Here is a 23998-nt window from a genome sequence, read left to right on the forward strand (position 1 = left end):
ACGATGGGATAGGCACACGCCGAATTTCGCCGCCATCTTGGTTTCCTTTTCCATTGACAATGGCGCCGAATTATTGAGTAATATGTGGCTACTTTATAATTGAAGAACCAAAGCAAAATGGGGGACATGGAAATTGTAAGGCAGTTCAATAGCGAAGTAAGTATAAGGATATTTAAACGTGTTTTTGGCTGTAAATCGCGATCAACAGTGTTGTCAAGAGCTTGTGTTTGTGACGGCTTTCCTTGAAATAAGATGCTTCGATTTTCATTTCAGCTGTCGACAATCTATGAAACCAAGCCACCTATTTCGAAAGCAAAGGTGGCTTCAGTTACCAGGCTTGCTGTTAAAGCCATCAAGGTAGGTTTTGTCCTAATTTGAAAGTTTTTGGCGGAAAAAATGATACTTGAGGTTCAAACGTAATCACTTCGATGTAACTTACTTATTGCAGTATTACAAACACGTGGTCCAAAGCATCGAGAAATTTGCGCAGAAGGTCAGTTCAATCTGTTGTTAGCTTTATGGTATTGTAATTGTTTTTATTGAAAGATTCTGATAAACTATTTTCATTTATGCAACTCAAAACATTTTTGTAATATTTGCTTGTATTGCTTGTATTGCTTGTAGTGCCGACAAGAGTACAAAATCCCAGCATTATATGTGATGGATTCGGTGATAAGGCAATCAAGACATCAGGTACTGTTTCGCAGTGTTGTATCGTTTTATTTTGATAACATTTGTATTTACACAGTCATAGAAATTAAAGAAACCACCGGAAGCTTCTTTTACAACTGCATTTGTTTAAAATGATTTCTTGCACGTTTATAAGATCCAAATTTGTATGTGAAAAATTCATATAAGCTTGCTCTTGATTTTAATTTTATTCAAGCATGTTTTGTTGAAGTATCGTGCCATGAAGTTGTTTTCGTCATCTTCTCCATTATTGTCATCATATTGTTATCATTTTGTCATGATCACAGCTGTCCTCAATTACACTGTAGCATACTCCTTCGAGTATGCTAGAGGTATATTTGACAAATTAATAAAGTTATTATTAATCTTATTATTATATATATATTATTTGATACAAGCAACAAGCAAAATGTCCACAAGTATTACATGTAAAACCATTGAATAAGAGATTTATTATTCCACCACGAAAAGGTTTTGTTATTTTCGCCTCTCTTTTCAGGTAAAAATGTCGAAATACACCTGGCAAAATATCTGTCCATCAGTTTTTGGCATGTGCGAATGACGTAAACAACACAGAAAGCCAGTGAAATAAATGTCTTTATCCATATTTAATCTGTTGTAAGCTGGTCAAACCGGGACACTACAGTGAATTACGGTCTTATATTTTGTGCGTACCCTTGACCTCGTTTGGTGAAATGACACAATAGCGGAATAATAATAATACTTATCTGTAGTCAAGCCTGCAGTCAGTTTTATAGCATGTGAATTAATGCATCAGTCATTTCCAGCAGTGCTCATTCCTCTGCTTCCCCCGGGCTGATCCCCAGGCATTATCTCATGGCCAAGACAAATGAGCTGCTCAAATGGACCATGGTGCCGTTGAAAAAGTCTTGGATTACTTTTTGTCTGGGTTCTTATTCATGCTGATATGTCACGTTTCTCATATTGTGGTAGTGACCATCCTTTCTGGGGATCTACCATGTCATTTATGCCCTCTGAATACATGGCTTATGAAGAACTTGTGATGAACTTATCACTGAAATAAAGCTACAATGTTGTGAGGTGAAGATCACGTACTGGTCCCCCTCCCCCCCCAAAAAAAAAAATGTACTGGTCCTGAGACAGGCAAATATGTTAAAAAATGTTCCACTTATGCCTAGGGGGATGGGCAATGCTGGACAGAAAAAAGTTTAACTGAAAAAAAAAATATATGGTGCACTAATGGTCTCACAGTGGAAAGACAACTAATTTTGTTTTATGTCTAATTTTATTTCAGTTTGGTGCAGAAAAAGATGTATACGCACCTCGATTTGCCAAGAATATCACACTGACATTTCAGCACATTTTCAGATGCAGTGCAGAGGAGCAGGTAATGATCACAGTACTGGTTCATCCGATATTTGTTGAAGGGTTTGTTGGAGCATTAAAGTTTGAGTCTTGTGACATACAATTACAAACTCAAGTACAGTGAAAGGGAAAATTATTTTTGTGCTTGTGCTTGCACAATGAAATGACATGGAATTTTGGTTCTTGTGTAATTTTTAAGCAAACTGTTTTGTTATAACCCCAAGACTGTCCGTTTGTACATGATATATTATAACACAGTCAATATTCAGTGGATTTTTGTGTAGTTTTGTCAGCAAAATAAATTATTGTCCTGTAGAGATTCTTTTCATTGAAAGTGCCAAATTGTGCTTCCCTCCTCTCTGTGGCAAACGTGACCCCCTGACTATAACATTTGGACTGTGTGTTTTAAATATATATGTGGTGTAAGGCATAATTTATATTGATCTATTGACTTATTACTAAGACTTGAATGATGTGCTATAGTGTAGGGGCCATGTCTACTTGGTCTATTACCCAGTAGGGGAGAATGAGACTATAATGATATAGGGGTCATATCTTATACTAGGTGAATGGCATGTTTTAAAGCTTTCTTAATTATTTTATGCTTAATCCTATTTTATGTCAAAACTGTTACTTCTTTAACTATAACTGATGTGATTTGTGAGTTACACCAATCACTTTTTTACAAGTGGTATACGATATGAGCTTGTATTTCTTGATGTAGAAAAAATTGTGTTCACCTTAGGGGTGGGGGTTAAGGAGGGATTTTTGATCTGTGCAAAAGGATGATGACATAATGTCGCTTTTTAGGTTAATGTTATGATTTTTGTTGTTAATTTCTGTAGGGGAAAGTCATCAAGGTGCTAAATTTGTGGCAGAAGAATGGAATTTACTCTCCAGAAGTCATTCAACCTTTGCTGAACTTGCCGTCAACTTTAAGCCAAGGTGAGGTGGAGTTTATTCGACAAGTCAGGTCAGATTTTTAGGCTGTCAATCAATCAACCAATTTGTTCAATCTTTATTTTTAATTGGGTCAGTTGGTGCTGATTAGGCCTCTAGCACTAACAATGGACTGAGTGAAGCGTTGACAAAATTGTTTTTGTGGATTCCATTGTATGGTGACAAGGAGCACTTGTATTGCTACTTTTATTAGATAATAAATAAATAAAAACTATTATGTACAAATTCTCCTCATCTAGCTTTATTTATTTCTTAGATAGTAGTTAAGAGAAGTTGTTTCAAAATGAAAACTACCATTTAGTTCACACATAATGTTTAACCTTTCCAAAAATTGTTGTTATAAGTTTACCTTTACATTGTCAAAGAAGTCAATGTGTTTTAGTGGGTGCACACTTTAGTTGTGCATGTTAGTTTGGCAAACAATTTTTTTCTTTTACAAAAATTAGAGCATAGAGACAACATCATGACAAGACTATCTCACTAAGAACTAGGTGCTTTATTGTCAAAGGCTGGAAATCATTCAGTGTCACACAGTTTCTACCTTGGCAATTACTGTGATATCTTATTACAACTGCATCACTATATGGAGGTGTCTGGGACCTTCCACTGCAGGCTGGCCAGCCCCTAGACCGGGTTACCATGTCCATGGCTGCCCATCCCTGCAATCCAGCCGTGAGCCCCCACACCAGACCTCCAGGCAGCTGTCACACTGACTATTGCGCTAGAAAGAAGGTGTTGGGAGGGGTTCTAAAGAAGTGTCAACCGAAATCCCAAAGATGGCGATTAAAACAGCCACTGAAACAACGCTGCAATGTGTGAAGTAATGTTTAAAACACAAGCAGCAGTGTTTTATCAGAATTTAAAACTACATGGTGCAGCCGAGTGGTTTTAGACCCGATAAAACACGTGCTGTGAGTTTTGTGAACATCCATGGAAGAACGTGTGTCAAGAGAGTTCATAACAATGTGCTTTTGTGAACGTTGGAAATAAGCATATGAGAAAAACATTAAACATGGCATACTAATAGGGAGGAGGTTTAATTGGGTTTTAAAACCACTGCACGTGATGTTTTATCGACCATTCGATAGGTCAATCGGTTTTTGAATTATTAATGAGTTTTTGAAAATCCATGTGAGCCTGTGCCATAGGCTTGAGGCACTGTTCAATAAACAATGCAATACCCACTGTTTGTTGTTAACTTAGCTAAATTGCATTTAACTTGTGAAAGATGTATTATTCATTGAATGACACAGGCATACTCGGAAAAAGGAAATCCGAGTGCTCCTATCATTTATATTGAACCTCATTTTAAAGTTCCTGTTTGCTTGTTTTTCCAGGAGAAATACCAGTTGCTGTGGATACGTTTACGGAACCTGCTGAAGAATTAGCAGTGGATCCAGTTGCTGCTAGTGTGAGCATTCCACTTGAAACAGCTCTTGAGGAACAGCGGCAGGAGCATATGCAGCAGATTCAACTTCTACAACAGAAGCTACAAGAACAGCAAAGGATAAATGCTCAACAGCAACAGCAGTTACAACAGCAACAACTTATATCAGCAATGCCTGGTATGCCTGTGATGCCTGGACTGCAGCCACAACCTCAGGAACCACAGCCTGCTTATGAAGCACCTCAGCAGTCACAGATCCCAGCTGAAAGTGCTGCAGTGGCAAAAGCAGAAAGCCAAGAAAGCAATGTGGCCGCACCAGCAATAGGACAACAACAACAGCAACCTAAGTTTCAACTACAGCCAGAAGTTTTTGCACAGATACAAGCTCTCACAGGTTAGCACTTGACGTTTAACTATTGGAAATAGTGTCAAAATTTTAAAGCTTATTTGAAAAAGTGGCTTTTACATTGTACATTTTTTCCTGTCCACCTCTTAAATATTGCTGATACTTAATTCAAATGATAGAAGATCAAAACATTGACTCAGAGCTAAAATAATAATGTTGCAGGTATGAATATACGCATACCGCAGCCCAACCAAGCTACTGTACCAGACTCATCCTCAGGACCACCCCAGTCCAATGTTGGGGAAGGAAACAGCGCTGATGTCTTGCAGCCCAACATGGGTCCCAGTTCTGCTGGTCAAATGCCAGGGTTTCCTGATGGGGCAAACTTTGGGGGACCTCCTGGAATGCCTGTGTGGGCTCCCCATGGGATTGGACCTGGAGGCATTCATCACCCTCAGCATGGTCCTTCACAGGAGGAAAGAAGATCAGTGAGTTGTGAGATTAAGGCCATCTTAAATATCTTGTTTGGCATTGTCTTGTTTTTGCCCAGATTGTATAAATTTGCATTTTCATAAGCAACAAGGACGATAATGTAAAATTTAATGTGTTGCGACATTTTGATTTTTCAAACAACATTATCAAGCACAGAAACTGTAATTTATATTCAGTTCGTCACTTGATTGTCATTTTTCTGCTTGGTAATGATGTTCAAAACATCAAAATGTCACAAGACAGTAAATTTTATTTTTATACTTATCTTTCCAAAAGCATTACTAGAAATTTAGTTATCCAAATGACAAGGTGCTTAGAAAAAATCAAAGGCATTTTGGAATGCTTATTATAAATGTGTATTCGCTGTGAATTCTTTGAATCAAAGCCAACTTGATAGAAGTAGTTTAATAACATGCTGGTGTTGTATAGTCTGTCATAGATGACTTTGATTATGGAGATGATGATGATGATGCTTCAAGGATAGCAGAGCAAAGACGGCACTTGATGGAGGAGGAAAGAAGGCTGAGCCAAGAGTGAGTAGATGAACTTTAAAGACAGCTAAAACAAGTTAGCTTAGGTTTTAAACCAGTGACTTATTCATGTATAATGTTATACATATTGTAACAACTTTATAGGGCACAAATAACATTGTTATACCTTCCAACTCAAATGCATTTTCCAATTGGAGGAGAATGTGTCACATGCCATGGGTCAAAATTCACAAACTCCCTAGGGTGAACAAAACTCATTAACTCCCTAGGGAAACAACAACTTGAACTTTCGAATCGCGTGTAATCAGGTCCCGCACCTTGAAACCGCAGCAAATTTGTGTGCCACCCCGGGGAACATTGAGGGTCTCAGGGAATCAAAACTCACTGTTTCCGTTGGGGCCAGTCATTAAGTGCTTATTGTAAGTCATAAAGAAAAGTAGGTCCTATGGTACAAGAGGTCCCATTCAAAACCCTCCACGGTTCTAGATCAGTCAGGGGTCAGATACATAGTCTAAAATTAATATGGCTTTATCAAGTAACATTGCTCATTTTGTTACAGAACCCATCCTCGCATGGGAGAGATACAAGGTGAATTTCAGAACACATTCAGACCAGTTGGTGAGCAGCCTGATCGTCATCCTGATCCTGCTGGTATGGGATACTGACTTTTATTGCATTTGCCGTCATGATTGTCTTATGCAGTTTACTGTTAAAAACACTATTGCCAGCTTTGAAGCTCTCTGGCTTGATTTGCAGTCCTGTGTAGAAAACATCATTGTGATTCCCAGTGATGTCCTTACTGCAGAGGTGAAAGGCTTAAAAGTGACAAGGACATTGACTCTGAATAATGTCATGCTACAACATTCCATGTCAAATTGGCTATTTCTTGAACTTTAGTGAATTTACATTCTTGTCTTCCTGTTGTATGCTCAAAGTGAGACATAAACATTTAGTTTTGTCAGCCAAGTTAATTGGGGGCACCATATGTAAAAATCACATGAAGGGCTGTTGCTGGAAACTTCACTTTTATAGTAGCCAATTTACTTTATCAACTCAGTTTATACAACCAAATTTTGTATTTTTCACCTTTTTAGAAACTCACCTATGTCACTGCATGATATTACAGGGCTCAAAGTTTATTTTTGACCTTGGGAGCACCTGTGCTACCAGGTGTAAATTTCTAGGCGCACTCCCGAAATTTTAGGCGCGCAGCTAAAAATTTTAGGACCACAACTTAAAATACTGGTAGCACCAAAAAGAAAAATCAGAAGCTTCAGACATTTTATCAGTGATCATTGATAATGGTGTCATGACGACACCGAAACGTTGTTCATTTCTTTTGCTTATTTTCGCGTGCCGATCGTTTACCAGCACGGTAATTAGACTTTCTCAAAGTCGCTCGCTTGCTTCTCTTTGAATGGACCTGGCGCGAGCGACTTTTATCACTTGCAGCGCGCCAAATTTACAGGAGGAATTTTCCTCCTGTAGCATTATCCAATCAGAACCAGCAATATGAAAGTACACGTCAATCAAGCCAGATCATAACCAGATCACGCGCAAAGCTGTTCGAACATACGACACTAGCTCTTCGATAGCGATTGTTATTTCGGTCTACGACCAAGAACTTCTAAATTCCTCGCACTGATTACACGTTCATTTAACGACGCAATTCGTGTATGGGTTGCAAAAAGCAAAGTACAGAGATATCGGCGCCTACAGGATGATCGGGAAAAAAGCTTGACCTTTGAGGTGGCCCCATTCGTTTTCGATTTTCTACATCACGGCGAAAGAAAAGATGTTATGTCCGTTTGCTTGGTTGCGGTTAAACGGACATCAACATCAAGAGGCGATCGATCGGTATTTTGTGGCTTATACTGACCGAGTTATATGCTGCATTTTTAATGAGTGTTTTGATAATAACGAGATAAGCTTCAACCTTGTTCGGTATATAGCAAGCATTTTTCGGCCGTTAACTTGTTCGGTTGTTATAAACCGATACGGATTCGGCCGTTATCCCAAACGAGTTAACGGCCGAATTTCGTTCGGTATATAATAGGAAACCCATTAGAGCCGATACATTTTATGTTGTTTTCCAGGTTTTCCCGTCAAGACAGCACTCTGCATGTCATGCTGTGTAGTGCTTTCATTTTAAAATGTATTATTGCAGTAGCAGCGCTAGCAGTAGCCGGTATTATTATTATTACTCGCACATTCGAAGTAAAGCATTTTAAAAATCTTCGCGAAGCGAATCGACATAATTTCTGCAGTCATCAAAATGTAAACAAAATCTTCGCATGAACAGTGTGTAGTACGATACTGTCGTTTCGCGGGGCTGATAAAGAAAATGACTTGTCCTTTCACTGTTCAAATGCGTTGTCAACATTTGAAAAATGTTTTGCAAATGCGTTGGCCCAATTTTTAAATGATTTTCAACGTATTTTGGTTTCGTTCGGAAACATTCCCAATGTTTTGAAACGCATGGAGAAAGTTTTCCAATGCAATTGTCGGCGTTTCCAAAGATGCGTTGAAATGACTGAAATGTCAAGAATGCATTGAGTTGACAGTTTGAACTTCGCACCCTGAAAAGTTCGCGCCAAAATGACGTCACTTGATTCGATTTCCAGCAAGGGAAACAAGTCGAGCTCTCGCTCGCTCGCGCTCCGCGCTCGCTCTCTCGAGCTCTGACGATCGCGCTTCGCGCTCTCTAAGCTCGACTTGTAAGCAAGTCTACACGGTAATGTTTTATTTCAATCATGTGTTTGTTTCTTTCAGTCTCTTACTGTACGTTTCCAATAGCAATAATACTGTTACATTTTTTAGAATATTACATGTCATGGTACGTTAAACAAGATAATAAGACAAAAAGAAGTTAAGGAATAACGTCATTGAATCCTTCGATCAGACAAAATCCTTCAAGTCCCACGGATCACCAACTGAAATTAATTCATCTGGCCACTTTCTGTAGGCAAGGTTAGGTCGCCCTGATCTCTGCCCACTGTTTAACCACTTCACAACTGCTGTAGTTGGGTCAAATGTGTTGGAAGGCAGCAGCCGGCTGTTTGAGAATAAATTGAAGAGTCTGGGGTGGGTTGAAACACGGACAAAAAATGGACTTGGGAAAACAACAAATAAAACACACACTGATGCAAGAAAAACGGTGTAACTTTACTTTGTGGAACCTAATTGCGTTACATCCACATTTGAATTTATTGTTTCAAGCTTCTGTTTCGTGTTTAATCAGGCAGAGTACACAATAATTGTCAGGTGAGGAATCAAAGTGGCCCCGATTCAGGCGCACTGAACTTGGGCGTTTTTAGGCGCGTGAGTGCAATCACATATGATTTTTCAGGCGGAAAATAAAAAATCTAGTCGCATATGCGACCAGCTGGTCGCTAACATTGAGCCCTGTATTATATAAAGGAAAATACAGGGAGATGTAAAGAATCAACCATAAGAGGACACAGAAAAAATCTGAGCCCCAGATGGGCGAGACATTTCTTGCGATTAATGTGACTGCGTGATGCAGTTAAGCCTTAGTGTGTTGCTTGTGATCGACTGCGTGACCGCGTGATGCGGTTTGTAAGTCCAACCCACAAAAATGACCCTTGCTCGCCAACGAGTCCTCAGAAGCTCAGAGGTGAGAGCATTCGATCTAGAACACGGAGGGTCGTGGGTTCGAATCCCATCTAGGGCTCAGATCTTTTCTGTGTTCTCTTATGGTTGATTCTTTACATCTCCCTGTATTTTCCTTTCAGAAACTTGTCCCTTTATTACACTGTTACTACCTTATGACCACCCTGTTAATATATCATTTTATAATATCTCTCAGTTAGTATGTGTGGTGTGTTTTGTCAATTTGCGGGTCATTTTTTATTGTACAGCCCACTATATTTGAAAGTTTCCTTTTCGGCGCACCTTATTAACCTCAGAGATATGATAAATATCTTACTAACCTTGTTTTCTCAGTCCATACTGTAAGTTATGGATCCTCATTTTTTCCCATTGATTTATGGCCTGTGCTTTGTGCTTGGGCCATAAATCGACAAGAAAAAACTTGGTCCCTAACTTACAGTATGGACCTCAAACTCGGTTATTAAGAGGTGTATATCTGGTTGATAAATTAATGTTTAGTTTTGTTGCCTCATGCCAGTCACAAGGCAGTCACACCTGTGTTAATTTCACTGACAGGTCCATTTGGCAGAAGATCACCTGATATACATCACCGAGAAAGATCTCCTGGCAACCATTATCACAAATCCAGATCACCAAGGAGACGGAGTAGAAGTCCTAGATGGAGGGACCGCTCACCTCGACGCCGATCACGTTCACCATTTGGAAGAGAACGAGAAAGAGACAGGGATAGAGATAGAGATCGAGACAGGGGTCGGAATAGAGATCGCGACAGGGACTGGCACAAGGACCGGGATTCTGATAGGGAGAGAGGAAGAGGAAACGATAGGGACAGTGAGAAGAGGAGTGATGGCATTCCAGTGCCAAAGAAGGAGACTCTAAGTGGTATGTGAAGCTTCTTCAATGAAATTGCCAAAGATATGAAACAGCGGTGGTATTTACTTTTAGTGACGGAAGGGAATGTTGTATTTGGCATCACCCAACAAGCCATGCAAACTTAAACCATGTGTGCCTAGAGTAACAACTAAAGATATTTTGCAAGTTATTATACATTACTGAAAGCTTTTTGGTCCAGTGGAAAGACCTTTTGCCTTGTTATTTTTCAGTTTGCAGTACAACGATCTGGGTTGGACATTTAGCAAAAACAGTGATGAAGGAGAACCTAATGGAAATGTTTGAGGCCAACCAACTGCCTGTCTCGTCCATTGATGTATGTATTAAGTGGATTTATAAAATGTCCCTGAGCATGGGAATGAGGTTGTTTTTTTTTTTATTTGACAGTCATTGATGAGTAATTTCTTAGATATAGATTTTGTGATAAGTTCACGCTAAAAAATCACAACGTTTTGACCTCTTCAAGGTCATTTTCAAGTGCAAGTAAAATACAAAACTTGGCTTAAATATTTTACAAACAGTTAAAATCGGTAAGAATGTCATGAATGCTAAAATGTGACAAAACGTGTCAATGTTAAGTATTTATAAAATTTATAATGAAACAATAATAAGGCTTGTTAAGAACTGATCTAAATAAATAATTTCGTACAGATGGAATCACACTGTTTGTTTAGTGTTGGTTTCAGTTCTTTGATAAAAAGTATTTCGAAAATGAAGCAGTCAAGTTTGTTCTGACGGTCATTTTATAATATAAATGAGAGATTGCACTCTTGTAATAGTGGGCCATGTTTTGCGAGTGTCCAGGAATGTGATGATGTCAAAGAGACGGGCGGTCAGTTATAAGTTTACAATTCTGTAGACTTGATGCTGATTGTCTCTTTGTTTCTGATTCCTTGGCTTGGTCAGGGAAGTGGTCAAAACTACTATACTTGAACAGAAGCCACCAAACTCCAAGATAGATAGTGGTCTCTGCCTGCACCCCCCTTCCTCAACCTCAAAAGATGGTGTCTTTATTGCATAGCCACCCCTCTATCGAGCCGTAAAAAATGACAGCGAAATTCAAACCTCACTTTTCTTATTTATCTAGCAATGCTGACTCTTGCTAGCTGAATATTTCTGTGTCAACTCAAATTTTAAAGCCAATAAAATTTTGTTGGTAATGTTCACGAGATAGGTGGTCTTCGATAACCCCCCTACCCCAGACAAGGTGTGTACCCTTCGAACAAACTTGTTATGACTAGTTCCCTTAATTCAATATGCTGTTGGTGAATGACACAAGCGAGAGACACACTGAAATGTTCAAGACACTCAGTTGTCCTCTTACACACACACCTCCATTTGAGAGGGAAACACAAGATAGAAGACCAAATGCATTGTTAACCCTCTAAGCTCTAACAGTGATCTGCATGAAATTTCTCCTTGTAATATCATGTTTATTCAACCCCTGAGGTCACAAGAATTAACAATATGATCACCCACGGTGAATGTTATTGATATTTTAATAACTTCTTCCCAAAGTATGGGGACAAGATAGGATAATTTGTTGGTTAATGGAGAGATTTTGTGATTACAGATGGTCCCACCTAGAGGATGTGCTTACGTTGTGATGGGGCAGAGACGTGATGCTTCCAGGGTGCTTGTTACTTTAAAGAATGCAAGAATTCATGGAAATTCCCTCAAGGTTTGCAACAAGTTATTTTTATTTTACTGACTCTGTTCTTTTGCTTACATTTTCCTTTGTCTGGAAATTTTTGAAATCCTTTTTAGTGCTTGGCATTGATTTTTTGCTGTGTTCACTAGTGTTGCTACAGTTTCGAAAATCTCCATTTACTGTCATTTATTTTGTCCACTTTTGGCATCCATCTCTCTTTATAAATCTCCAGTTTGGGTTGCGTTTAAATATTTTGATTTGTTGCTTTTTCTTCTGGTTATAGTGAGTCTGACAAGTGGATAGTAAGTTGAACTGTATAAAAAAAAATCTGTTTTAACTTTAAAATGACAAAAAATGAATTAGTCACAGGGGGTGGGTGAGCAATGTCGTTCCTAGGTAGTTCACCATTTCCCCCGACCTTTGGAACTAAGATATCTGACAAACATTGACTGTTTAAACAAACATCTTAAAACCTACCATAATTATAAGAGAGCTTTTAGAACTGAATGATTTTTTTTTTCGAAGATTGTACATGTAAATAAGGTAGTGCTTTAGAATATTTTAATACTTTTAGTGCTTTAGAAATTTGTTCATTTATTTATTCTATTTATTTAATTTGTATGAGAAAACAAAAGGTGAAGGATTCTCAGCCAAGTCAAAAAGTGCCGGCAGCCGGGTAATTTACCACCTACAGCGGAATATCTGCTGCCGACCGCGCACTAAAGTTTATTGATAACAAATACGAGGTCACTTCTAGTTCAAATAGTAACCAAAAAATATACACCAAAGTTTCTTGTGGTGAATTGAGCGGTAACTTCACGTATATTTACGAACCGCCTCACAGCATTATGCAAGGATTGGGGCCTTGGAACGCCTTGAGCGTTACGAGGGAAAATGAGCCATGTGAACAGTCAGCAGTCAATGCTCTTGCAGTTACAAACAAGATGGCGCCTAAACGAGCTCAAAGGAAATTGTAGAAAGTAATGATTATGAATAGTAAGGATTCTAATTTCGTATGTTGATGTTGGAACATATCGGGTTATAATCTGTTTAGCCCATAGGCTAAGTCTGTAAGAGACAATGCAATAATATCAGTTTGTTTTGGCTGTCCTAACATTTTTAGTAAACACAGACTTAGGACATCTAGTGGTGTTTCAGTCTACCTGACACTACAAAGCATTACATTTGTCACTAATTTCCGTTACTGAGGTGTTGCAATTTTGTCTGGAATGTCCAACTTTTATTTGTTTCTCTTTTTACATTGTTGGCAAGTACTTGCTTAGTTATCTTTGCTTTTCCCAATGAAGCTACTGGTGGAAAATAACTGGGATTTAGTTGTGTCACATAAAAGCTATCTAGTAGGGGCTGAATTTACCTCAAAAATGCACCAGATGCAACCATTTGAAGCCGATATTTTCAAAATTTTCCGGGTGAGCATGCCCCTGCCCCCCCCCCCCCCCCCTAGCAAAGGCCTTTTGGCTCTGCTTCCTACTACTCCAGCCATCTTTCCTACTACTCAAAAACATTTTGACTGGGCTGGATTCTATCAGCTTTCTAGATTTATGCACCTGAGCAGTAATTTTGACATGATCTTATGTTTGTAGTTGGCCTGGGCACCAGGAAAAGGCATTAAAGGCAAGGAGTACAAGGAACATTTTGATGCTGAGCAGGGCGTGGCATTCATCCCTTGGAGTAAGCTGGGTAGCAATGTGGATTTGCAGAGTCTTGGTGAAGGGAGCTGGATTGACCCAGAAACTCTCCCACCTGGTCTGCAGAACACTGTCAAGGAAGGTAATGAACACAGCACTCCACAATCCCTTGAACTGTTTTGTGTTTGTCTTATGCACAATATACTAAAGAACTTGTGGCAAAAGGGCATATATTGTTTTTTTGGCCAAGAAATCAACAAAACCCTTCAATTTTCTCCAGTCTTAATGTGTACTGCAGATTTTGTGTGCTTAAGCCTAGGGGGTGAAACTCCCAGAAATTCACCCTGTATACAACAAATACACGTTTACATGTATAATTTGTACAAAATCCACAGTGCATGCTTAAACTGGGGAACTTTGGAAGGTTTCTTAATTTCCCTCAGAGAAAAAAATACACCCTTTTCTACAGGAAACACTTCAGTTGTAAATAGAAACACCCCTCTCCCCCAACCAAAATCTCATATGCAAAAATCCTTCTGATAAAAAGCCTGTCGACTGTTACCTCTTTAAGCTGTCCACTTGTTTCAAGCTGTTTTTATAAAAACCAAAGCAGAACCCCCCCCCCCCCTCCTCCCCAAGAAAATAAGTGCCTTAAAAATTCCTTTGAAGGAATGTAAGCCCAGGGATTGAAGGACAGCAATAAACCTTTGTAGGAAATTGAAAAATGCATATAGTACTCAGAATGCTAGCCTGCGAGAGCAGACGCCTTCTCCAGTTTTTTTGCAAAGTTCTTTTCTTCCTTTCTCTTTTACTAAACTAGGAGTGCTGCTATTGTGTGAGATCTTCGGATTTAACGGATTTAGGTGCTCCGAGTCTTAAAACATTCCTCTTTAATCTGAAACAGTGTCGTTTTGTTTCTTTTTGTCTTTGTTTTTTTCATTTGAGTCGTGTTACTTGCGTATTTCATCTCGGACTGTTCTCGTTGAAATTACGTGTAGGGGTATTTGCAGGGCAATAATTACATTAGTAGTTTAGGCAGTAAGGTGCTTTTGTTTTTGATGACTTGGTTAAATTCTGGCTGTCCATTTCCTGACAGGTTCAGAGGCTGGCAGCGTAGACACCAATAACACCAAAGATGACAAGGACCTTGGAACTATGAGCCAAGAAGAGCTTATGAAACTGGCAGCTGCACAAGCAGGCACTGAAGCAAAGGGCCCAGAGCAAGGCCCAGCCGTGAACCCTCTAGGACAGCCCCCTCCCCAAATGCCCCCTCCTGGTCACCATATGTTCCCTGGCCACCATCCAATGATCCCTCCTCCAATGATGATACAGCCACCATTCCCAGGAGCTCCGCTGCCACCAAACATGCTGCCGCCAGGGGCACCACCTCCGAACATGGTGGGAGTACCACCACCAAATATTGGAGGGCCTCCTCTACATCAGTTTAATCCCTCTGGAGCCCCTCCTGTCGCGGCACCCAATGGACCACCAGGGCCACCGCCAAACCTTGGCAGAGCTCAGGAAGGAGGACAGTTTCCCCCAGATAACAATCGGTTTTCATCCTCGGGCATGCCTCAGGATGCTGGACAGTTGCCACCCCAATTCCCTGGCAGACCCCAGGACAGTTCTCAGTTTCCTCCCCAAGAAGGCAAATTTCCATCTGGCAGACCAGAAGAGGGAGGACAATTTCCTCCTCATCGCCCAAGTGACGAGGGTCCGTTACCACCTCATCACGCGCCAGATCAGTTCCCTCCGCATTACCCAGGGAGACCTCAAGGGAGTGGACAGTTTCCACCACATCATCCCGGCAGACCCCACGATGGCGGACCATTCCCCCCTCGCCACCCTGGTAGATTTCCAGATGGCCCTTTTCCACCAATGCAACATGGGCCTCCTCCATTCCATCAGCGACCACCTCACCACATGAGAATGGCACCCTTCCACCCCGGGAGACCTAGATTCCCCCATGATATACCACCTCTGATGCACTCTGGAGGGCCGCCTCGTGGACCCGACTTTGGCCCTCCTCCGTGGGGTCCAGGACCCGGTCCCATGAGGGGTCCGCCCCCTCACGGTATCCCTCCTCCCGGCTGGCCAAATAATCGACCACCCGAGGAAGGCCTTGATCGTGAAACAGTTGAAGAGTGGAAAGAGGAAGGCAATAAGGAGAATGAAGAAAGTCAGCGGGAGCAGATAAACACAGGCGACCAGGATAACTCTGTGGACCGACCGGATGATGAACGAGACTTTGGGCGGCGACAGAAAAGGGATTTTTGTGATCAAGAGCGTGATCGGTCTCGTGAGCGAAGCTGGGAACGCGGTCGTGACCGTGAGGAACGCGGGCGTGATCGCGAGGATCGTGATCGTGGGCGAGATCGTGACGATCGCGCGCGAAACCGAGATCGTGATGACCGTTTTCGTGAGCGGGATCGCGGTCGGGATCGTGAACGTGATAGAGACCGTGATCGTGGCCGCGATCGGGATTGGGATCGGGATGACAGACGGCGTGAACGCGATGAGCACAGGTCAAACAGAGACTTAAACGGTGACAGGGATGTCCCTAGGGATGGCCCGAGAAGGCGAAGCAGGTTTGAACCACTGGAGGAAAAACCTGCTGTCACTAAATCAGAGGTTAAAGAGAACATTGTCAATGAAAATAAACAACCATTTGACACGATCACGCAAAATTCTGAAAATGAACTTGCGCCAAGAGAGGAGGGTGAAATTGTAGAAGGAAACGAGAACGAATCTGTGAACACTGCAATGGGGAATGAATTCGTGAATATTTCGAAGGATAGTGGAAATCTAAACATTCCTCAAGATACTATGGACCTTTCCAGGGATAATGATGTTATGGATATTCCTAGGGCTAATGAAACTTTGGGTATTCCGAAGGATAATTTAGACTTACCCAAGGACAATGAAGCTAACAGCTTGCAGAAGGAGGGCAACGATTTGTCATCCAAACAAAACAGTGCGGATGATACTGCTAAGTTATCGAACCAAGAGATTCATGTCCACGGTGAAATTGAGCAAGCATCTAGCTGACCTGGTGCGAAAATAAACAGACTGAACGTTGCGTACCACGGGGTGGTCGGACAGATCCCAAATTTTGTTCGTTATCATTTGATCCAAGCTTTTTCCTGCTTGTTTTAAACGAGTTTTACCGATGCGTGTTCATATTGATGTCGTATTTGGTCACTACTGCTTCTTTCCATTTTTTTTTTTTTTTTGTACAATTTCGTACACTTTTTAATTTTTTTGCTTTTCATACGAAATTTGGGTACAGCATATACTTGGAGACCCAGGGGCTGTTAATCGAGACAGGATGAAAATTTTATGGGGCAAAGTTTACAAGACAAGCGGACAGTGGTCGTATAAATTTCGCCCGTAAAATCTTCTTGCTGGTCCGATTGGCGTCTTCTGTGTCTCCGAGTATTGAGGATGCGTACATAGAAGACAAATGTCTTTGGAGTTGAAGAGGTGGGTGTAATATTTGGGCCGTTTGTACGAGACAAATATTATATTCGAAGGCTAACGCGCGACCTCAATACCATTTCTTGGTGCATTAATACCGTAATTTCGTGACTTGGCTAAGTCGTGGCTTATTTGTGTCGTATGAATGGCCCTAATGACTGTTGTTTCAACTGTTGTCCAGTAGAGAGTGAATTTTATGAGAATATATTTATTCAATTTTACTAGACCAAGAAGGCTGGCTGATGTAGTCAGTAAGAATCATTTTTCAAGGAGGAGGTGTTATAAAATATCATTCCAACCATTTCCTTCTTACAAAGGGACACTGGATTTTTTTGGTCACTGTTAGCGGTTTTGTGTCGTAAGGATGTGCCGTCCAGTGTTCTCTACCTAGTCAGGGGAACTGACTGCAGCCGCTTACAACCTTTCATGTTGCTGCTCGATGATTTACCTTGATAAAACTTAAATATTTTTGTAGTGTCTGGTTCTAGAGGAAATTGCTTGATTTTGTAGCGGTATTTTCATACTACTTTTGGTGCATGACTGATTTTCTGCGGGAAAAAATGGCAAACATTAACAGTATCGCGCGAACAACGCTCTGCTTTGGTCATGTTTTATGCATACAGTTTAATATATGCATTAATAATTTTTGGTGAACTGAAGTTTCCCGTAAGACTTTCAATACCCCTCTTCTCGACCCGGATAACATTAGATCTTTAGATCTTCACATACGAAACAGCCCAGTTTACTTCACCATTTATTGAGAATCGAGAGATCCGTTGTTGTTAAGAACTTGCTTTAAAATTTGAAAATGGATGTTGTTGATGATCATGTAAGCTTGAAAATATTCACACTGGCCTTTTTCTCGGAAAAAGGTATCCCATAAGTCCTTTCGAGCCAAATTAGACGACTGCATTCTCTGTGATTTCTTGGAAACAGTAGATTATTATTGGCGACAGAAAAGTTTTTAAGGTGCGTAAACTATTGTCTTTTGAATTTTTAACTTTCTGATGTAGCTGGAGAATTTTTCTAGCTCAAATAGCCGTTAGAAGATGCAGTTACAAACCTTGTAATCCCTCCTCCCGGAAGTGGTTTAATAACGCGACTCTCTGTGTGCATGCTTTCGTTTTAAGCTGATATTGAATTTTCCAATACCTCGAGGTTGAATAAGGGTAAAGTTAGTCTTGTTGCTATAAAACTAAAGCTGTTGCATTCGCACGATTTATTCAACGGAAGAGGACGTACAGTTTTAATAAGTACAGTTTCGTTTAATAAATTGGCCGACTTAGGACACCTCTCGGTTTGTTTGCTCTCGAAGCTGTAGTTTTGCCATGTTTAATTTTGTCTACTCCGCTAGATTTAAGTGAATGTCTAGTGGTGTACAGAAACAGATCGCTGGACAAGAACATCGTGTCTTATGCACGGACAGTCCGTTGTTTTTTCTCCCCCGTCCCCCAAAGAAAAGGCAACATAAGAATAAGGTCTTTAACTTTAGGATGACAGAGTAAAAAGGACAGATATGAAAAGAAGGGGGCCAATTCAATTCTTTGGGTCATTAGTGTCATCATAAAATCAGGAGATTGGATTTTATTTTCTGCAAAGAGCAGGCACCAACCAAAAAAGAGGGGCTGCGAGGGCTGACTCTTTAACAGAAAATAGGGCATGGAGAGTCCAAATGTTTTAAGTGTTGAAGCGTTTTCCATGCTTCCCCCCTGCCTCCAGGTACCAGCCCCATTTCTTCGCTGCCCCAAAGCTTTTTTTCCTTTCAGAAGCTAGGGGATGTACATACAAGGTGTAGTTATATCCAACAGTGTCTTCCGATAAGGGAATAAAAGGAAAAACTTCATTTCATTATAACATTTCCTTTAATTTTGATTGCTTAATAAGTCTAAGGGTTCTAGTGGTTTTTCTAAAAAATAATACATTTGAATGCTTATACAGTACTTTCAACTCCCTTGTGTTTTTAAGGGATTTAAGGAAAGTGAGCATGCACAAAATTGATACAAAGGGAGATGACCGACTCTCCTTGTGGCAGGAAATCAGCTGTGTATGCGTATTTCACTCACTTTTGTATCGCTAAAGGGCGATTTACACAGTACGACTTTGTCACATGCAGCAAGCTTACCACAGGCCTACGACACTAATTGTTTCGTGTAAATCAAACCTACAACTCGCTTACGACTGTTGTGTACGTCATAAAAAATGTCGTAGGATTTTAAAACCTGTTTTACAATCCTACGACAATCGTAGGTTTAGGCAATGTTGAGTGACGAGAGTTGTGTGCAATTTTTTGCATGATGTGAGCAGTGTGCGTTGCAGAAATTGCATCCGACAGTCGTGAGCAAAAGTTGTACCATCTAAATTGGCCTTTAGAAAGTAATTAGTGACCACTATTAACCTATTTTGGATGAAGCTATTTCCTACATTATATATTAACATATCACTTGTCTTGTTATCAGGTCATAGCATCAAATGTCTGTCTGTCATCAGTCACGTCTGTTTATAAATAGAAAAGTCACCCTTCAGATACTGCTGCTCAGCTTAATCCAAAATAATTATAAGCTAACACTAGCTAAATGTCATTTGTCCAAGTCGTCAGTCAGACTGTGAATCAATTAAAGGCAATACATATGATTACAGGGACATCAATTCACCCACTAGTTGAAAATATTAATTCATTTATTGGTCTGCAAAGTGGTTGTTGTGTTAATTTTCTTTGAACTGCACTGTTCAAATTTCAAACAGCTGTTTATATGACCATTGAGGTGTTTTCTGGTAGTCATGAATGCATGTATAGTTAACTAACTTCTCAGTCGATCTCAGACCCAACAGAAAGTTTTGTTTTGTAAAATTTGAAAATAAATACTGTATATAAATAAATTATAGACTGGGACTGACAAAATCAAAAACAAAACTTAGTCATGCAGGTTTTATTTAGTGAAATATGTACTGTGTATTAATGTTCACTCAATGACAGCACTGGCTGGGATGCAGCAAATTTAGTTGTTTAAATGTTTTTAAAGCCTTACTGAAAATATGTCATGGGTGTGTTTTTGTTCTTGAAGGTAATTAACAACTGCAGGTACAGACATTTTTTGCTTCAATAGCTAATTTTAAGAAAATAAATGCAATGGCCAGGATCAGTACTAAAATTCACTTCTTGTAAAAATTAGACATAAATTGTAAATCCAAAAACTGCATGAGCTCAAGAAAATATGCACACATTTTACTGAGTTGGGCCATCTTGTCTCAAATACATGTAGGTAAGTCAAACTGTTTATGTGAGGAAAATTTGTCCTGCTGGCAGCAAGGGTTAATTACCCTGACTGCCGAGGTGAGACAACTCGCCCACCCTTGCAGCTGTTGCAGGCACTAAGACAAAGGTTATGAAAACAGTTTGACTTGCCTACCCAAGACGAGGTGTCATAAAAAAAAAAAATTTGGAGCTTCAGATTTTGGGTTTACAATCGCATATTATATATTTACAAGAAGTGAAGTATGTATTGGGAGCTGGGCTCAAGGTTTGTTTTTTGCTGAGTGTGCCTGTGCCATTGACTGAAAAAATACATCACTAATTAACATCCATTTATCAGTTCACCAGTCTTACAGTGCAACGCACTTTACCATAGCCACCCAACAAACTTTTTTACAAGTTAGCCAAGACAAAACGACACGTACTTTTCAATAATTTGTTGTTCCATCACTGGCCTGTTGGACTTTGCAAGGAGGCGTGGCTGTTAGTCAAATTTGCGTATCCTAATTGGGTAGCCACGGTAAGGTGCATTGCACTGTAAAATGTAACATCACATTTCACCAGGCTGTATGGATCCGATTATGTGGCAAATTTCAGCCCAGGCTGGTCGAAATTTCAGTCCACTTTCGGGGGCTGAGATTTCAGCCCAGCTTTGTTAGCAAATCATCTGACTTAGAAAAGAGTTTGTAATTGCATGGAGAAAGTTCCAACCTGGAGAGGGGGGGGGGGGAGGAAGACTCCCATATAAAAATGACAGCGGTGATTGCGGGAAATTTTGAAAAGAATCCTTAAAAGGTACCAGAATTCTGTTTTGTGGGTGTGGTCCAAACAATTTTTACCCCTATATAGAGGTACCAACTCTAGAACAATACACTAACTGATGCTTTAGCAATTTGTATTGGCCTTAATTAGCCTATCCCTTCAAATGTCTTCCACTAGTAAAGATTTTTGAAAGCATGGTCGTAAATCTTTATATTTCTAAAAATTGACATCATTTGGCTGACATTTACTTCCTCTCATATTTTTCAGCTCAATACCCTAAAAGGTACCACCAAACCTCTGGTGGAAGTCATTATATTTTAGCGCTCTAAGGGGTGCCAATTAACCACAAATTTTAACCCTAAAAAGGTACAATGATCACTGACACGTCACCTTTATATGTGAGCCTTCATCCAGGGCTGAAAGTTCTAGGTTAGCTCAAACCTGGCTAGTGGAACTTTCAGCCTGGTCAAGCGGTCTGAAACATCTCATGTAAATGCAATGTTATCTGCATATTTCAGCCTGGCCTAAAAAGTGAACTTGGGCATGTGAAATAAACACAATTTCACTGAAAACGATTTATCTTGATTTATTTTGCTCAACGTAATTTCAACTGCATGTGTCTGGGCTGAAATTCATCTTATAATCCCAAATTGAAGAAATCCTAACCTCCAGTCCAGCCAGCCCAGCCTGCGGCTGGAATTCGCCATGTAATCAGGCATTTTGAAATTAACCACCTTTCTTTTACAAAAATACATTTATTTTAACACTTTTTCTTGCCCTCTTGCCTTACGCTTCTCCCTTAGCTAAGAGTGAGAAATTATGATTGCAAACTCCAAGTAAAAGCCAGAAGCAAAACAAGAATTTTGAAAGGACACATTTGAAAGGGAGCTGCCAGCCTCCCAGTCTCCCGTACGCCCACCAAATGTCCTGGGTATTTTTCTCTATAACAAATGAATATTTCCACCATTGCAAACTTACGTAATACTCCCAAGGTGCATTTACTTACACCGATTCTTTCTCAGTCGTTCACAGGAAACAGCTGGTTAACTTGCAGGGAAAATAAGGGTCAATCAGTTCTTGGTGGTGGTTTAAGGGGTGTGTGTGTGTGGGGGGGGGGGGGGGGGGCTAGGTCGATTTGCAACACTGATTTTTGGCGGAATATTGGGTTGATGTTCACGAGGCATTGGTACAAAAGAAAAAATCTTCAGATTTCATATTTCAGGAGCTAGGTGGGCATCTCTCACGTCGAGGCTTTAATTGTTTTTTGTTTTTTTTTTGTCAGTGTTTTTTTAGTTTTTAGCCTAACGTGGGCCATTAATGTTTTATAGGATGTCATCAACAGGGGTTTTGGAAGTTGCATTTGAAGATGATATTTATCAAGAGAAACTTGCTTACACCGGGGAAACAATTAATACACCTCATTTTGAAAAGCCATCAACTGCAGGTAAAAAATGTAAAATAAATTTAACTAAAAAAATCAGTATCCATAAATGCTTGGTTTTTTTTTTAATTTCATGTGGCTATTCACAATAGACAAATAGTGCATTAAAGTATTACATGTTAAAACTCGAAGCAGAAACAGGTTAAAAACTGAAGTTAGAAATTTTGCTTGTAAATATAATAATTTCGCACCTTTACATCCGATAAGGTTGGTCATTCATGCTGCAATTACCATGGGCATCGTCGGGGTGCAACGACGATGCAACAGATTTGTAATATATCTTTTATTTCTTGTTCCCTGCCTTAGCAATCGGCGTCTATGCAATTTTTTTTCATAAGAACACCCGCGAAGCTAGAATAATCAGGACAATAAGATTTAATTTTAGTAATCCTGAGAGTATGTCAGCATTTCGCCATCTTCAATTCCCGACTTTTTCATAACCTCTACAAGATAACGCTAAAACTCTCTTACCCTAAAATGTAAAAGTAATTGCAAGGAGATAGAGAATTTTGCAAATTATGCCTGTGAAAATGCGGCTGCCCCATCATGTGATCTTAACATGGGCCATGTTAACATCACATGCCATGAATAATAATGGTAACATTATTATGTTTCTACATAAATTTCAGGAATGTCGGCTGTTGGCTTTTCTCCTTGTATGTGAAAAAAAGAGAAGCTCTGCTAATTAGTTTTCGTTTGTTGTTTTACTTTACCGTATGTGTAGGGTTCAGTTTAGCTTGTAGATTCACAGAAAAGGAAAGAAAAATTCGACGGACGAGAAGGAGGGTTCCATCGAAAGCCCAATCCGTTCCAAGAAGTAAAATTAATTTCCGTAAGTGAAAATTTGTAATTTTCCCAAAATTAGGCCCAAGCTCTCAAAAAACCATTACGCATAGTACCTGCATTGTCTTCTTACAAATGGCACTTTGTTTATGAAATAACTTTGAATGATTAATAGAAGGCTGAAAGAGGTTGAAATGATCAACGGAAGCATATTTCCGATTTTTTGTGAATTACCTTGTTTAACGGCTGTCTAAGTTTGTTACAGAAAAAAAGTCCCGTTCATCCGCTAGCTCATTTCGCTTGTTTCGAAAAAAGTAATGTGAGAGTAAATGGTTGTTTACCATTTACCCCCAAAATCCGGTCATTTCGGTTGGAATGTAAATGGTAAGACTAATTTGGTCTTCCCAAGCGGAAAATTTCCAGGGGAAACGAGATTTCTTGAAAGGTGGTCAAAAATTCCCAAACGGAATTCCAAACGGATTATGTATGTTCCATTTGGTCAATTAGTTCCAGGCCTTTTGGTTTGGCTCCGTATCTGGGGAAACGAGCTGTGGAAATGGAACACACGCATCCCACGGAAATGTTCACTCGGGATTATGATGCGTACCATTTACTGGAACTGTCGACCGAACGGTTTTTCATGGTAAACAACCAAACAGTGCACATTCGAAATGATGGTACTGTTTGATAGATACCCCGGGTAGATAAGAAATGTTCTTTGTATTTCAGGCCTCAGGAACAAGCAATG

General features: G+C 40.0%; 2 protein-coding genes across 5 annotated transcripts in view; both read left to right on the forward strand.

Moving 5' to 3' along the window:
- LOC146474488 (SR-related and CTD-associated factor 4-like) lies at window positions 1-20009 on the forward strand. The gene is made up of 15 exons (XM_085117087.1): window positions 1-156; window positions 274-357; window positions 449-493; window positions 625-693; window positions 1967-2059; window positions 2883-2982; window positions 4335-4778; window positions 4953-5218; window positions 5652-5755; window positions 6273-6364; window positions 9902-10228; window positions 10450-10553; window positions 11811-11918; window positions 13493-13679; window positions 14634-20009. Exons 1-15 carry the CDS (start codon window positions 118-120, stop codon window positions 16583-16585), a joined length of 4014 nt encoding a protein of 1337 aa, XP_084973213.1. The 5' UTR covers window positions 1-117; the 3' UTR covers window positions 16586-20009.
- LOC146474489 (uncharacterized) overlaps window positions 17922-23998 on the forward strand; it is a 17525-nt gene continuing 11448 nt past the window's right edge. For 3 of the 4 annotated variants that reach the window (XM_085117088.1, XM_085117090.1, XM_085117089.1), the window contains exons 1-3: window positions 17922-17983; window positions 22355-22470; window positions 23192-23299. In XM_085117088.1, coding sequence (XP_084973214.1) covers window positions 22356-22470; window positions 23192-23299 — 223 coding nt within the window. In that variant the 5' untranslated portion in view covers window positions 17922-17983; window position 22355. The remainder of the gene's footprint in view (window positions 17984-22354; window positions 22471-23191; window positions 23300-23998) is intronic. The other variant, XM_085117091.1, reaches the window with a different exon arrangement.

Source organism: Pavona decussata, unplaced genomic scaffold, assembly GCF_977016875.1.
Source record: "Pavona decussata unplaced genomic scaffold, jaPavDecu1.1 SCAFFOLD_89, whole genome shotgun sequence".
Taxonomy (NCBI): Eukaryota; Metazoa; Cnidaria; class Anthozoa; order Scleractinia; family Agariciidae; genus Pavona; species Pavona decussata.